General features: G+C 47.5%; 1 protein-coding gene across 2 annotated transcripts in view; it reads right to left on the bottom strand.

Moving 5' to 3' along the window:
• LOC133138247 (protein bicaudal D homolog 2-like) overlaps positions 1–16,982 on the bottom strand; it is a 55,926-nt gene that overhangs the window by 15,419 nt on the left and 23,525 nt on the right. For both annotated transcript variants that reach the window (XM_061256838.1, XM_061256839.1), the window contains exons 2-4: positions 15,487–15,699; positions 3,343–3,495; positions 1,685–2,140 (exon numbers count right to left, since the gene is read on the bottom strand). In XM_061256838.1, coding sequence (XP_061112822.1) covers positions 1,685–2,140; positions 3,343–3,495; positions 15,487–15,699 — 822 coding nt within the window. The remainder of the gene's footprint in view (positions 1–1,684; positions 2,141–3,342; positions 3,496–15,486; positions 15,700–16,982) is intronic.

The raw sequence follows: 16,982 nt of genomic DNA, 5'->3' as shown, positions 1-16,982 counted from the left end.
TGCATATCATATTTATGTTCCCAGTTCCAGTTATGAGTATATCTGTGAAGAGAATAAGAGTGTAGCCAATTCTCTGGAGCAAAAATGGATCTCCACAGACTTTCAAGTAACAGATCATGAATAAAGTAATGCATCTGTTAAGAGTGGGTGCCAGGAATAGATTAGCTGCAGATCAATAGGACATGACAAGGGTATGAAAGCTCCTGAATAATTAAGTAAAGTTCACATTTCCCTATCTTGATTTCTAGAAGGTTCCTCAATGAACAAATATTCCCCATGATGATTGGTTAATCCCTTTAGATTCTTCAGGGACCTAACAATGCCCTAACACCAGCAGAGTCAGAAGAAATTCGGCAGCCAGGATCCATGTTTTGGCAACACCATCAAATTGTGCAGAGGCCCTGCTCCGAGGATTCCCCTGTCTACCAGGGCGTAATTCGGATGTCCTACACTGGACAGGAGCAGGGCGATTCTGTGACAGATGGCACGTGACAGATCGCCGCTCCTGCACACCTGCAGCATGTTGGTGGGGGGCGTTTCGTCACGGATTATGTCAAGTTCCTCTTAACAGGATTTAGTCCTGTGACCTGGCGGCTTAGGGGCGAGGAGCTACGGCAACACGGACAGATAGCAGAAGCCAAAGCTCCTCTCCTGAGCGTGGACAGCTGTGTCCATCCAAGCACCACTCTGCCCGTTAACAAGACATCCCTGAAAATAATCCCCCGCTCCAGACTGCAAGGACGAACATTGTGTTGTAAACACTGGGACCTTATTCATGACCAGTGCCAGTGAAGCTCAATATGGACAGAAAAGGCTTCTACCCCAGTATATAATGATTTTCCTGTCTACACTTCATATAGGTTTCGAGATGAAAACAGATGCCTATAATTGTAAACCAATTCATGCTGTGAATTGAAGGAGAGGGAGACAGTCCTTATGCTAGACTAAGGCTATATAACCAAGAAAATCTTTAAAGCACTGTACAGCTCACTACTCCAAATTCTACTTCTAATTCTAATTAGAAGGGGGGGGGGGTTAAACTACGAAACTGTTCTCTGGATTTTGATACTCTGCTGTATCAGTAGAACATCTGACAAATTCTGCAACAATAAACCAGAATAAATGCTACATCGTTAAAGCAGAGACTGAGCGTGTCTGGTATTTTCATACATTAAAAAACAAGCAATCTGCTGCTGTGTCATTCTGTCTTCCTGAAAGGTGATCGCGTTGTTGCCAGAGTTGAACCAGCCTCCCTTCCCTCTCAAGTGTCCATGCAGAATGCAGGGTGCTGTTTTTTTCAAGGCCATGATGCCATTGGTGTGCTGTGTTTTTTCAGCTTCCACCTTCCTATCCAGCAAGCTCACTGTCTCTTGTTCATCACCAGCTGCAAAGCTCATCTTTACTAGGTCTAAAGAGCAGTGCAGATTTGGTGCAGAAAAAATATCAGGAGTTCTGGAACTTGTGAGAGGGGGTCTGATCACATCTGTGAACTGTTTACAACTAGCAATGACCTGTGGCGACTGTGTGTGCTGAAGAGGCTGTGATTTGTCTGTCTGTGACCTCCAAAAGCTAAATCCCGGCAAAAATAGTGCAGCTGATATTAGCGCTTCACTTCTATCGATTTACAGCGGCCTCACACCAGACCGCCCTTTGAACGAAACCAGCTGGAGGGCGAGCGGCATACCTGCATGAGCTGCTGTTTGAGCTTCTGGATCTCCGAGATGTTGAGCTCGCTGAGCAGGTCGTTGACCAGGCTGGGGGCGGGGTTGAAGAGGTCGTTCTTCTTGGGCGTGGAGACCTTGTTGTCCGCGGGGCCGTTGGCCAGCTTGCTGAAGCTGCTCTCGTAGCCGTTGAGCGCGTCGTCGTTGTTGGGCTCGGCGGCGTCGTCGCTGAACTTCAGGCCGTCCAGGGAGATGCTGAGGGGACTGTGGTACATGGTGTCCCCGATGCTCATGTAGTGCGACAGCTCCTTGCGCAGGTTGTTCTTCTGCTCGCGCTCCGTCTTGATGGTCTCCAGGGCCTCCCCCAACTGCCGCTCGGCGATCTCCTTCAGTCGGATGGCGTCCTCCAGCTGGCTGTTGAGGAACTCCATGTCCTCCTCCAACCTGCGGATCTCGTGCTTCAGCCCCTCAAACTCCACCTGACCGAGACGGGAGAGGGAGAGACCATGTTTCAACACCGAAGCACACGCCCCACGCAGACTCTGAACACCCTGGCACATAGATGGTCAAAAGTACAAAAGGATTTTGTCCCCAAAGGCTTTTTCACAGTTATTTGATTTAAAGTGCCTTTTGTAGGGAAAATGGGCTACGTTCTTGTGCGTAAGTACACCAACAAAGTTGATACAAAGTTGAGAGATTTGTCGCTATCAATCATGTGACTTCAGAATCAGGGTGACTGGCCTGTCCTATTATTGCAGACAGTGCTGTACTCTAATGTTTCTGTACATTTACACGATGGAACCTCATATTTCCACCTCGGAAAAATAATTTGATCATGTTGTCATTCTACAGTAGAAATGGCATAATTGCACAATGCATTAAAAGTTCATAATTGACTGTGTTGCACTTGTTAACTTACAGCTTGTAATTATGCACTTGAATTCTCAAGCAAAGAGTAATCTGTTAAAATATTTATAGCACACCCAACATCACATTTCAGTTATCATTTTATCCAAGCAACACTCACAAACCATTACAGTGGGACGTGCTAAATAAAATGCTGCGTTAACGTTTATTACAGCTAAATATTGCTTTTGTATTTTTTATATATTCCACTTATCAGAATGTTTACCAGTGGCTTAAGGCAAACGCAGTCTTTTCTTTACATAAGAGATTAAATATGTCAGCAGATATCTGTTTAACTGAATTTTTCCACGAACAGTTACAGAACTGAAAGGCCCCCCAGAACACAGAGATTAAGAAAGACGAACACACACCAGCACGTTTATGTTTGTGGAACTTCAGTTTCCCAGAGGCTTAGATTAAAATTAATTGCCTCACAGAATGTTACTACTACAGTTACTACTCTCCAGCCCCACCCTTCAGTTCCTGTCACTAACATCCAGCGCTATCACATCACTTCCTGTCACTACTCTCCAGCCCCACCATATCACTTCCTGTCACAACCCTCCAGCCCCACCACATCACTTCCTGTCACTACCCTCCAGCCCCACCACATCACTTCCTGTCACTACCCTCCAGCCCCACCACATCACTTGCTGTTGCTACTCTTCAGCCCTACACAGTAATGTCCTGCTACTGCTCTCTAGCCCAAAACATCACTTTCCTAGCCCCACACTTCACATCCTTGCTCTACTCCCACCCATCCATTTCCTCTCACCTGACTCTGCTTGAGTACGGACACCTGCTTCTGCAGCGAGATGTTCTCCTCCTCCAGCTCGGTGTAGTCCTGTAACAGGCGCGCCTCCCGGAACTTGTACTCCTTGATGTCATCACGAAGCCGGCTTCGCTGCAGTTCTACCACCTGGCTGTTCTGTAGCGCAGAGAGGGGGAGGAAGAAGAGAGACCGAATCAGTACAGTAGCACCATCATGTTGTCATTTTGAAATAAAGAGAAAGAGACAGGGAGATGACAAATCCGTCCTGCAATTTAATTAGATTACTGATCAGTAATTCAGAGGAGAGAAGGTGAGACTGTCAGTACAGGTAGCTCCTCGATCCGTGATCTGGGACCCAGGAGTAAGCCCCAGTGAGCAGGCCACACTAGTCATTGGTCTTGACGCTGTAACTCTAGACCCCATCATCTGCCAAGAAGGCAGGCGCAGCTGCCAGGTACATACAGTATCTCACAGCAGGATGGCATAAGGTTTCCACTGCAGTGCCAAGCCAAATAGAGGAAGCATATGATCAAGAAAACATTCAAATAATGCAGGAAGACAAGCTCATCTGATTTACAGCAACTTATTTTCATGGGAGATAAACATTGTCTCCAAAGTAATGGTGGTGCTCACAGACACTCAGATGCTGGTTAGATCACATTGATTGTCAGTGGTATGCACAGTATTCCTGCAGATTTCTCTGTGCTGGATGACTGATCATTGGTGCAGTCGTGCACGCTTCCTGGAGCTCCACCAAGAAGGCTTAAGATTGACCCCATACTGGAAATTCATGACAGAGACTTATTCACCTCTGAACCCAGTGCGGATGAACAAGATATTCAGATTCATTAATAATTAAAAACATGAGAGGCAGTGAGCTCTGCAGAGGGAACTTGCCTTTTTGACCACCAGGCCCAGAGAAAGCAGGATCAGATAAGCACAGCAGTCTGCAAACCAGGAAACCATAGAAGCCTCAAGGGAGGGGAGATCCTTTTACCTGATGGCTCCACGGGTTAGATAAGAACTTGTCAGTAAGGGGATATGGTGGGTGTACGTGGGTGTGTGTGTGTGTGTGGCTGTGTTGTGGACAGGACCAGGGCGTCAGGGCATATCCACAGAAACTGTCTGAGACACGATAACCAGTACTTCCTGGGAGTCTGAGGAGCCACATGTGATTCTGGACAGGGCTGCATGTTTACATGACACCCAAGCACTAATGCTATCGGGTTACACGGCGTCTGTCGAGGTAGAGTGTCACTCGCTGCACACGTCAGCAAGTCATAGATAAAGATGGGCCGTTATCTCACTGCTCGCCCGTATGCTGCCGTGGCATGGCATGGCATGGCAGACGAAGAAGGCTGGTTACCAACTGAACTTCTGCCAGCTGACACCCACCCCACTAGCCCTTAACTCAGGCCTAATGACAGGAACCCAGCTCTCATAACGCTGGAACGACGGGGGACTCGTTTCCAGGTACGAGAACACGCTGGACTCAGATGGGAGAGCCTGCAGACCTGGCAGCTAGCCAGCGCAGGCCCGTCAATCAATGCCTGCACCCAAACATCGATCAATATCCCCTAATGAGGAATCTAAATCAGGGTCAGAGACACCTCTACATCTGAATGGAGGGATTTGTTCACGTCGTTGAGAGCAGGCCCTTGACTGAAAGCCTAAAAAGCGGCTGAGCTATGCCGGAAACACTTTAGTGAGTGCCTGTTGACGAGGCCCTGCGTGCATGCGGTATGTGAAAAGAAGCCACACACCTACTGCAGCCTCTGATGGGGGAAATGTGAGCCCCGTTAGGGCTGCGTAACATTCAGTTACTCACAGCTGAGCTTGGCTAGAACTGAAAGGGGGGGGGTGTAATATTCATGAAGGCCTGCGCCTCTTCAATCAGCACAGCTTTGCGGCTGGTGTGATCATCCCAGCAGCGCAATGATGAATAATGTACACGCAAACCAAAGACCGTTCATCAAGCAGGAACCTGCGGCCATTACCACTGAAACCGCACCCTTCATCACCAAACCAGGGCTTCAGCCTCCATTCAAAGCGTGGGCACAGAGGATGCCAGCGCACGACTGTGATTTCAAATTAACAGAGCCGATTAAACAAAGCTATTACTATAGGTATCTTGACATGCAAAGAGCCAAACATAATAAATTGGCCACAATAAATTGAACGAGACATTATGATTGTTCATTGGCTAATTTGTCATTATTGTTAATTACTAGCAGACATGCACACTGGAATTCACAAACGAACACAAACCTGCAGGCAGAAGCATACAAACAGAAGTCATGTACTTTTCAAAACTGCTGGATAGTCATGAGCAGCTCAGAAGTTAAATAGTAATCCTGCAAGAGAAATGAAAGTTCTCTACTTTAACCCATCCCTTACAGACATTTCACCCTGCATTTATACAATAGACCTTTCACAGAGTCTCCTCAGCAACACAGAATAAAAAAAGACATTAAACCCAATCAACTAAGTATCTTCGTATGTTTAAGGCTGAAATGGGTCACAGCACAGTGAGACTGATTGAATTATTAGTCCAACTGCTCATGAAACTCCTCAGATTAGATTACAAACTCTGATTACAGGCACGCGTAATCACTGAGAGGGGATTTTCCATGAGCAGCTGAAGTCCTGGCTGAGTGGCAGCTCAAGTTAACTGTTCCCAACAGAATTCAGCAACAATGGATCCAAATGCTGTAGAGCTCTGACTGAATCTGGCGACCTCGAGATCACAGGGAGGCTTTCGGTTTGAGTCCTTGTGGAAAAGATGCTCCAGCAAGCCACATCCAACAGCTATCACTTGTGGCAACTGGGCCAATTTGATTTGATGCAAGGCTTATCAAGTGTCAGAAACCCAAATTAATGTTAAAGTAGGGCTTCTACTTAAACCCTGAACAAACTCAGCCCTGCAATAAGACTACCAAGCAAGCCACATGCAACAGCCATCATTTGTGACATTAAACCTAACTACTGGGTCATGTGATTTGATGAAAGTCACAAACCCAAAAGAACGAATCTGCCAGGCCGGCCGACTCAGGCACTCAGGGACAGCGGGAGAAGGGGGCAGGAGAGCTGAAATATGTTTACTCAGTCAGCGGTGCTTAGGAGGTGAAGGTGGCTGTCGGCTGTCATGGGGAAGGGGGGTGGTCTGTACTGAGGTTGTTTGACTTCCCACCCCATAAAAACCATAGTCAGGAGGTGTCCTTCATCAGTGTAATGACAGGCTTCATTTAGAAGCCCCCCACCCCCCCCTGTGCTGTGTTGTTGTTATCAATCAGAGGCTCCCTCCTGCCTAACCCCCGTCCCCCCGTGCCGGGCCCCTGCAGCTGCCCCGCACCTCCCAAGGGGTGAGACACAACCCGTGTTTCAAGAGAGGCCGGGAGACACCCAGCAATTACGCAGTTCCGTGTCTGAGTGCGTGTCGGAGCCGGGGTGTGACGGCAGGTTCTCCAGTTCCACCGCCACTCTGCTATTGTGACTGAAGTCCCTATATACGTATAGTATCACTCAAAGCCGACATTCAGGGACAGTCGGTGGCGGAAGTGGAAATCTCTCCTCAGAGATTACTTTATAGCCGTACACCGTGGAGCCTGAGGGTAGATTCCAGGACCTGAGCTTTTTCCTTTTAATCCTTTATCAGCAAAAGGAAGCACATCACTTTCATCATTTATAAAACGTCTTTCTCTGCACACTGGTGACACTGCACCTTAAGTCTCCGTCCCGTACTCAAAGTAAATCAGCAATTTTGCCGGATTGAGTCCTGTCCGCGCTAACAACCCTTTCAGCTCAGAAACGGGCCGATTATCCCTCAGACAGATTCAGTGAGCACATATCTCGTGTGCTGAAGCAGAATCATTTCCTAGATTGGTTTGTCCCAGTAAACCTGCAGAATGTAGGCTCAGGCACAGCCCTGACACCTATTCTTGGAAAGCGGTGTGATTTCACATGGCGGGTGACAGGATTACAGATGCGGCGATGAGGAAAGCGTCGGCCTGCCTCATAGGAAGCTGCTGACAGCTGTTAACAAACGGAGCCGCCGCTGCATTGTAGGTCAAAAGCTACTCAAAGATGGCGTTTCAGCGTAAAAAGGCGATGGCCTTGAATCCTACTGTATACAGTAAATCTGCTGAGGAGAGACCGCACTACATGACCGGGGGGGGGTTGGGCGGATACTGTTGCCAGCCGGCCGGCTTTTCAAAGCGAAGGTCAAACAAGTATATCATTCATCATCCCATCTCTAATCCGTATCAGCACGTGAAATGCCGGGATTGCGGTCAATGCCTTATAAAAAAAAAAGCATCTATGTTCAGCGAAGGAGGATGTCTGAGGGAAATTAGCTCAAATCCTTCGCAGGCTGGCAGATGGGAGTATAAATAGACGTGCTCTGTTAACTGCGCGCCGGGTTCAGCCTGGGAATGCTGCTGTGAGCCTGCCGCGCGCGAATACGGCTCACGGCAAGACACACGGCCGCGTTTCACTTTCCAGAGAAATACACACCCACCTCCAGAGGCTAAGTGAGCTAGCAGGGGAAACCAGAAACTGGCCCTGTGTCTTTAGTCCTCTTTCTCACTTTCCAACACCCCTCAGACAGCTATTGTTACATTCTGCCTGTCTCATATTCATGAGCTGTGAGGGAATAATAAGCCATCTGCGTAATTGGATGCTACCGTGAATTACGGAGCAAAGCAATTTTGTCATCTGCGGTTAAATTAATCCACACGAAAAAATCATTACAAAATCAATGGCAATTATTTTAATGCATTTAAGTAAAAACAGCTTAGAAGGTAGGTGGAGGGTGATGGCACAAAATAACCATCAATCTCGCCGTCATATGAAGAGTGGTTTGGGTGTGGTGATCTTTCAGGGAGATTACGTGCAGAACATCTAGAGGTTTTAAACTCAATAATTTAACACCAATGTCCAACGAGATCAGGTTGGATTGAGTAAGTGCGCAAGGGCCGTTGGGTACATGTCAGCATCTCAGCTCAAGAGCGCTCAGTCCTCTGGCCACACTGCAACACACGCGTTATCACTGAGGATGATAGATGGTGGACAGCCACACGTTGGGAAGATCTGGTTCACATCAATCAGTACAGACCACAGCGTCCTGGCCATTCTAGAACAATCTCCCGTCACTCTCCATGGGCTTGAGATCTCTGGGAGCTGTGGCAGACATATTGTTGTGAACAGGTCCAAAAAGACTGGATATGCTCAAAAGGGCGGCAAAAACAACCTCTCCACTGACAGCCACTTGGTGCAATTTCCCAGGCTACACCCAATTACAAAACCGAATTTTGCAAATTAAATTCAACTGAATAAATTGTTGAGCGAGCCAGTTTTGCGAGGCCAGTAGTAGCACGCTTTGTTTTTCCCCATTCTGATTGGTCGCCTGCAGGTAAATGGAGCACAGATGACCAGGTGGGTGTGGCTCAGATGATTTACAGTGTACAGGCTCAGATGATTTACAGTGACATCACGGAGCAGCACACCCACTGTCATGCATCCAAATAAACACACCAGCCAATTCAGTTACGTTTGGGCAAGTAGTTTGACCCATGCTTCAGGCTGATAACACAAATAATCACATAGCCCATATAACAAGATATGAAATTCAGGCAGGAGTCCAGTGCCTCTCTGCAGGAGAAATTAATGCAATAATCACCCAATTTTCTTGGGATACCTCCTAGCACTTCACAACAGTGGGAGCCAGCAGCTTCACTCATAGTGTGGTGTGTGTTTATACCACTCCATAACCAAAGGGTTGGGTTATTTAAAGCTGGTTCAGTGCCTGGTTGCAGAACATCACCAGACTGCTCCCGTTATACTTATAAAGGTATCAGAGTCTTGTACTCGTACTCCCCTCCCCTCTCCGCCTCTCAAAAAAACGTAATCCTCCTTTGTAAAAGTCAACCACACAATTCTGACACTAAAACTGTGGGTTGCTGTCAGAGAGGATGTGGCAGAACCACATTTGCTGACTAAATGTCTACCCTAATTATTTCATTCATAAAGGCACACGTCAGGTTCCTCAGAGAGGAGGTCTCTCTGATGTTTAGAGGAAAGAATAGGGCTTAAAACTTGGGCCTAAAAAGGGCTTAAAAATGTGACAGCTTTTAAAATTGTGTTTAAAGGGAGAAATAGGTAAGGAAATCAAATGTCTATTTTGTAGTACTTCTTAACTGCAACAGACTAAGGAGAATGCGTAGATTCGAAGATGCAAAACCTAGTCAAACCTCAGCCGCTGAAAAACAAAGCATGCAGAACAAAACATGCTGGCTAGCAGTACGTGTAAACAGAAAACAGGTTTGGGCACATGAAACGGATTACGAAATAAACTGAAAATAAGTCTGTTTTTAAAATAGAAATAGTTTCATTTCCCTACACATTTTACCATTAATATAATTTATATTTCTGCCATGTAGGGGATTTCCTAAGACTATATGAAACCCGAAGGCAGAAGGGGACTGTGGTGTTCTTCCACAGCTCTGCTGATGCAGTCATTTCTCAGGATAAGCACAGAGCTGGGAATGAAACGCGCTCGAATGCGCCACAAGCTAAAAATGAGTTAATGGTGTCACGCGCATTACAGCGAGGCCTTCCTCGCTGTAATTTCCCTTTGTGATGTGTAATCCTATAACTCAGCCATGTCGAAAAAGACCCCTAATTACCGCCCGCGAGCTTTCAGAGCGTCATACGCGCCTGCCGAGCTCCTCTGCTTCTCCGGAGACGGTGCGATCTCCCGGCCCGTCCGCCTGGCTTGCAGGCACCACACACTTCCTGCCATTACCCGAATCGATGGCTGGAAGCAGAGAGGTCAGCCCAGAGCCCTGAAGGGTGTCCATCCAGAGGGAGACAGCGCAGAACCTGCCCCACTCTGCACGAGCTCCTGACCTTGACCTATAACTGAATAACCATGTTGTGCCTCCACCAAATCCATGGAGGCCCATCACCTCACCACTTCAAAGCCAGAGGGCACATACTCTCAGGGGGAGGTCAGTCACTCTTTTAAATTCTCCCATGCCCTCACCTCTCAAAACAAATTGAACATGATCCAAAATTAATTACAATAACACATTGCCAACATAAACACTAATTATGACAAAGATAACTGTTGTTTCCAGCTCACTCCTTGGGTTCCCAGCAAACAAAAAAGATTTCTCGAAATGACACCTTAGCTGCCCCCCTGCACACGATGAGCTCCTCTTTTAGCAACAACCGCACTGCCTGTCTAGAACAAGCAGAGACAAATGCTGGGCACGGTTACCTAGAATCCACTGGGAGGACACGTCTGGAAGTTTCATCAGTTGCACATCTCCCCCCTTCCTCTTCTCTCCCTCCCCCCTCTTCTTCTTCCCTCTCTTCACTGCGCTCACTGCATTCATCACAGACGAGACAATGGGGTCTTTCAGTTACACCCCTATCATTACAACAGCACCAGACCCCATACCAAAAAATCTACAATGTAAAGGCTGCAATTAGCTTTCCTCAATGCCCTTGGTTTAGCCAAACCCAGAGTGCTTTACACAATAGCACTGCATCAGAAAATGAATAGAGCAATTTATTTCAGTCACATGAAATAAATTCAAAAGAAATGATTTACTACCACCCAAGGATATAAGAATGAACTGGATATATGATGGGCTAATGAACTTGAAAACAAATCTATGAACTGTGTTCTAAAGAACTACTACTAGAGTAGGCCTTAATGAAGGCTCATTTTGTGTATGAGGTGGATGAGTGCTAATAGATGTATTCTTTTCCTAAATTATAACATGGTAAATGTCTTATTTCTGCATGTCTGTTAACAGTGAGAAATAAGAGAGGTGCTTTGTTGGGATGTGGTTTGGTCTCCTGGTCCTGGAGAGGTCCCTGCTGTTAAAGCAATGCCTTCATCAGTAACATCAATGAAACACTCCCCTTGGTGAGATGTTTTTGTGTGCAGGTTTAGTGCACTTGTATGCACTGTCAAGTTCACGAACATCAAAGCTGTCAAGAATCAGGATAAGTCAGATGAAAGGGTTTTTTAAAACATACACCTGGAGTTTGTTGTTTTCTAGTGGTGTTGTAGACCTGACCTGAAACAACAAAGCCGAAAATCCAGAGCAAAAATCTGTGCTTGCCTTTACATCTTATTTACCCTTTTTTTTACGTTTTTAACACACACTATAATCTACAACAGACAGACAATGCACGCATGCATAAGCACACAAATGCACATGCAAGCACATGCACACACACGCATATGCACACACAGAGACACAGACACACAGACGCACAGGCACAGGCACAGGCACAGGCACAGGCACAGGCACAGGCACAGGCACAGGCACAGGCACAGGCACACGCACACGCACACGCACACGCACACGCACAGTTTAGTTAATGTAGAGATGTAGGAAGGTGCTATGTAGGCAGAGTGCAGAAGCTGCAGAGACAGTGAGTAGGAGCAGTGTGTGGGGGCTGCAGGCACGGTGATGCTGCTCTACTCCCCTCCCCGATTCAGCCTGGAACACAAACGACTCCTTTTACTGCAATGCAGGGACAGCCATACACCAGCTGGGCCGTGACACACTTGGCAGAGGCCATTACAAGCCTGATTTGAGGAACTAGAGGTGGTGATGTCATCTCCTGGAGCCATCCGTAAGACCTCATTCATTCCCCGGTGCAGCCCAGCGGGCGAAGCATCACCTACTCCACACTGTGCGCTGTGCAGCAGCGAGAGCTTCCGGCTGGTGCCTGCCTCCCACCCTGGCACTACCGCATAGCCACTGCGGCAGCAGAGGAAGCAAGCTAATGGCCAGGGCCCTGCCCCCACAATGCACCCTGCCGTCTCTCCTTACGCATCGGGGATCTCATCTATCGCACACGTCTGCTGCTCAGCAGCAAACAAGGCAGAAATGAGGCTGGCCTCTATCACGCACCATCATCAGAAAATCACACCGGCGGGAACAGCATCGAGTATGCTGCAGTCTTTATGACTTTCATAGCAGCGGAGGTTTTTGCAGGCTACGCTAATAATAAAGAATTCCAGTTCAATTTTGTGCAGGTTATGCTCACGACATAGCCTTCTGAGCAGTTCAGTTTTGCGCAGGCTATGCTAACACTATGCTATTCCCCACCCACTATCTTCTTCCCCATTAGCAGGAAACCCTGCTGCCCAGACATGTTAAAAAAACATCTGAAGACTAGTGAAACAAGGAATACTGAGCAGCTCTCCTGTTTTCACTTCAGACACTCAAAGTGAAACCATGGCTGAAGTCTGGAACACATTCTTAGAGACCCACATCTGGAAGTGGTGAAATCCACCTAAAACAAATTTGGCAGCGAGGCAAAAGAGAACCAGCCAGCTTTGCATAGGATTTGGAAGCTGTTAAGTACTTTGACAAAACTGCCATGTTAAAGATGTTTATACGGAAGCACTTGCCATAATCTTTTGAATTTTTGAAAACCCAGACGTGTCATTTTTTGTGACAGAAGCTGAAATTAATAGGTTTCTAGAAGCCTACAAAGCAGCACACCAGCCGTACCAAAAACACCATCAAACCCCGTTTCTCAAAGAAACAGTAATTTACTCTGACTGTAAACAGACTGATTATTAGCTTGAGCAGTGCTTGAGCAGTGCACAGGAAAGCATACACACATCCCAAGAGGCACAGATAACAATGGAGTGTCACACCATAGAGAAGCAGTGGGACAACTGAAGAGAAGAAGACACACTGGAGTTGTGATGTGTTTTTCCCTGGCTTCAAAGTGCAACAGGAAGAGCAGCAGCGGAAAATAAACACACACAGCCAGGGCGCAGCCCTCCAGATGGCGGTTTCCCTCCAGGACCTCCCCTCCCCCCAGGCCTCTCCAGTCCCGCTCCCAGGCTGAAGACCTAATTCCCGGTTTCTGTATTCGGAGGGGGTGGGTCCGACACTCCCGGGACAGGGTGGAAACGGGCGAGCCAGGGCCTGCTGCCGCGCTCTTCCCCCCAGAGAGACGGGCGTATCTGCAGGGCTGATCACACCCAGGGGTGAGACATGAGACAGGGAGCCTCAAGCTCACAGTGTCTGTGTCCTGGGGGGGGGGTGGGGGTGGGGGTTGGCTGGAGCCCAGGGGAGAACAGGGCATGCTCCAAAAAAACAAGCCAACCCCAAGAAACCAGCACACTGCACCGTGCCTGTCCCGGGTGACAGGCTGAAGGCTCAGAGCAGGCCTATCACGGCTGCTGGTGCTGAGGACCCCAGGCTCCGAGGGCCGTCCCCCTCTCCTCTCCTGAGCATACAGCCCAACCTAAGACTTCAAAGACAGGCGCACGTACACCGCCCTGTACACCGCCATTAGCTGACAGGTGAAAACGTCCCAGCCCCACTGCCTGTGGGCAGAGGCCCATCTCACAGATCAAACTCCTAATCCAGCAGTGACAGCAGCTACCATAACAACCCCCCTAACCCACCCCCTTCTCCCCCTCTCCCCTGTGTCTGACACCATGCCTCACTCAAAGAAGCACACAGGCTTTCAAGGTGCAGGGCTTTTGTTATCCCCATTCTCTCCAGACTGAGCTAATAGATCGCGAAGTTCACTCTTTCTAAATGAGGGTCAATTAGCACTGAATTCAAATTGAATTAAAGAAGGTCATATGCTGCTCAAATTAGAGCCAGAGGTTCATTATTGTTTCCCCTTTCAAAAAGGGGATCATATTATATGAAGGATTGACAGCAGCAGAACACTGGCATATGATCAGGCTGAAACTCCCATAATTCCATCTGTCGCTATACTGCAGTCACTCTACCATCTCCGTGCAGAAATTCATTTTTCTACGGTTTAATAACATTTATTGGCAAGAAATACGGAGTCTGCTTGACTGCAATATTTAATGTTTAATGTACCGTTGAATCTCAAATTTCTGCTGAAAGCAGGTGGTGATGAATATTTACTGGCAATGACACAGGTCTGGGCAAAATCACTATCGATATCTGTAGGGCTGTTTGAATTGGAAATTATTCAGAGCTGAACACATTCCAGGGCTGGCTGGTCATGAATATTCACCATACAGCAGTATCGTCAATGGAACAATGCAATACAGCAAAATCATCGACCTCAGCAGAGAACCCAAGAGAAATGCAGTAGCAGTCCATTACATTTGACCATTATCAGTGTTAACACTGCGCACTTTGGAAAGGAATACACAGTGCTGCAATGGACACGACAGTGATATTTACAAAGCTCCACCTACAACATCCTCACACACACACACACACAGAATCAGCAGGGCTGAGCCAATAGGAATCAGTCAACCGAACTGCAGACCCAGGGTCTTCATGGGAAACCAGCCTTACAGGAGCCATGCTGAACCATCAGACAAAAACGGGCACCCGAGAAGGACTCGCTCACACAGGGGAGGCACTGGGACACGTTGCAGACACTCCCAGGTTTAATCCAGAGTGGCGGCACCTCCTCCTCTGCTCTCTCACAGGACTGACACAGTGGAGAGTCCTAGGCTCTGTGCTTTGCTCTCCCCTGTAATTTTGGCCCCAACCACCGGGGGAATTAGAAGGCTGAAAGTACCACACAAATGACAGGGCAGGGCCGTGCTTTCGGGCACCCCCCTTCTCGCTGCCAGTATGTAGCGGGGAGAGAAGAGGGAAGTTCTTCGCCTGTGAGCCTCACAACGAACCTCAGTGTAGCACCAAGCTTCCTCAACGTTCACGAGTTTTGTTACAGACGTGGCTGTCCGTGGCTGGGACAATGCAGGCTTTTGTTGTACATCATTATGAGGCAGTTCAATTCCTGAAACTGGCCATGTGAGTCGGACAACAGAGCTATTCACCTCAATCTTACACAACTTCCTGCCAATAACTCAATCATTCTTACATGAACAGTGCAACTGTAACTTCAAAATCATGTGTTAATGCACGCAAAACACTTTACGTTTCAATACGGGAAATTGTAAATATTCGTATAGTATATTCTCACACATGTAAGTGGTTACACCAAGGCAATTTCCTTGTGGTTTTCGAGGTGTGTCTTTGATACAGGGTTTATGAAACGTAAATGGGAGCAGGGTTGAACCCTTGACCACATAAAACAGGATGGGAGTAGTGTTTGAGCACATGATAAGTGCCTTTTTGAGGGTTGGGTTGAGCTCACCTCTCTCAGCTCCTGGGCCAGAGAGGCCAGACGCTCGTTCTCAGACTGGGTGTTGGTCAGGACGTTCCTCATCTGCCTGAGCTCCGTCTGCAGCTCCAGGACCCTCTGCTCGTAGTACGCCTCTTTGGAGGCCGACTCCTGGATGAGCGACTCCTCCCGGCTCTCCCCATCCGCCGCCACCTTCTTGTGGTTGGAGTGAGCTTGTCCAAAGGCCTGGGGGGAGAAGAGAGGCCAGGACATGAGTCCCACGATCCTGTTTATGCACACACCTTCAGCACAGCGACTCCAATCTTGGAGGGAAATTAATTAAAGCAACACCCTCAAGACAAGCTCTGCTCGTTTCACACCAGCAAGTGCCAGAACCAGTTTCTGAAAATTGCTGGGGAAAAAAAATCTCAGTTTCACAGAGCTTTGTGTACTTGTGAATAAAGCTTTAAGTGAACCAGTGAGTGCAAGTGGCAACATGACAACATCCATTTTAAGGCTAGGCCACTCATAGGGCTCCCCCGAAGGGATATACAGACTTAATTATGGGAGCACCCAGAGAGAGAAAGAACTGGGTTTCAATAGCGACAAACGGAGGAAGGGAAGATTGAGAATCAGTCAGTCAGCAGACCCACAGCACCCAGGAGAAATGAGAAGATGAAGGCCATCTGCATACCTGCACCAGTTAGAGATCAACCGCATCCTAAATACTACACCTAAACAGAAGAACCAGGTCACCAATACAATTAGAAAATACTCCACTAAATCTAAAGTAACTGTATTGGCTATGCTACACAGCAATGAAAAAGCCATTATGGTCAAGAGAGACTGTCGTAATAAAATATGAAAAAGTGGTGCATGATTAACTGGAATACAGAAGCAAGGGACTGAAATTTCAGCGAGTCAGGGAAATGCAGTAATTTCCCCTGGCAGGCAGCAGATGTAATGGAGGAACACCTTTAAAAGGGCTGCACTGCGTCCCTGAGCTGACCAGTCTGCCGTGAGTGGTGCATTTCTGCAGACACCGCTAACAATTCACCCTCCTGCATTGTGACCTTAATTTGTTAATGGGCTGCGAGCTACGGAGCGCATAGCGGCAGATCTGCTCCGTGGAGCGGCACAAAGTCTCCGGGCTGGAGAAATCTGGGTTACCAGGAAGACATTCAGAGCTTGCTCATTTTCCAATCCTACAACCTCATTTATTATTTCACATTTCATTTCATACTTGTTCCTAAACTCAAGATTTAGCCTAATCCGCAGGTTCACCTGATGCAGATGATATATGACCCTTTTTAAGCTCCTCACACGCACGTGACCATTTCTGAGTTCAGTCTGTTCAGTGACGAGGGATTAATCCCAGCAAATCCTTTTTGGAAATGGAAATCTGAACTTCAAATTATATTTTTAATGCTGACCTACTTATTAAACTTTTCCAACAAATCGTGTTTTAATCTGGTTTGGTGGGTTGAAAAGTCATGCATGGCAGTGTGAGAACTGACATCTGATATGGT

Source organism: Conger conger, chromosome 10 (assembly GCF_963514075.1).
Source record: "Conger conger chromosome 10, fConCon1.1, whole genome shotgun sequence".
Classification (NCBI taxonomy): domain Eukaryota; kingdom Metazoa; phylum Chordata; class Actinopteri; order Anguilliformes; family Congridae; genus Conger; species Conger conger.
The sequence above is the reverse complement of the archived record's forward strand: the minus strand, read 5'-3'. Positions and strand labels throughout refer to the sequence as shown.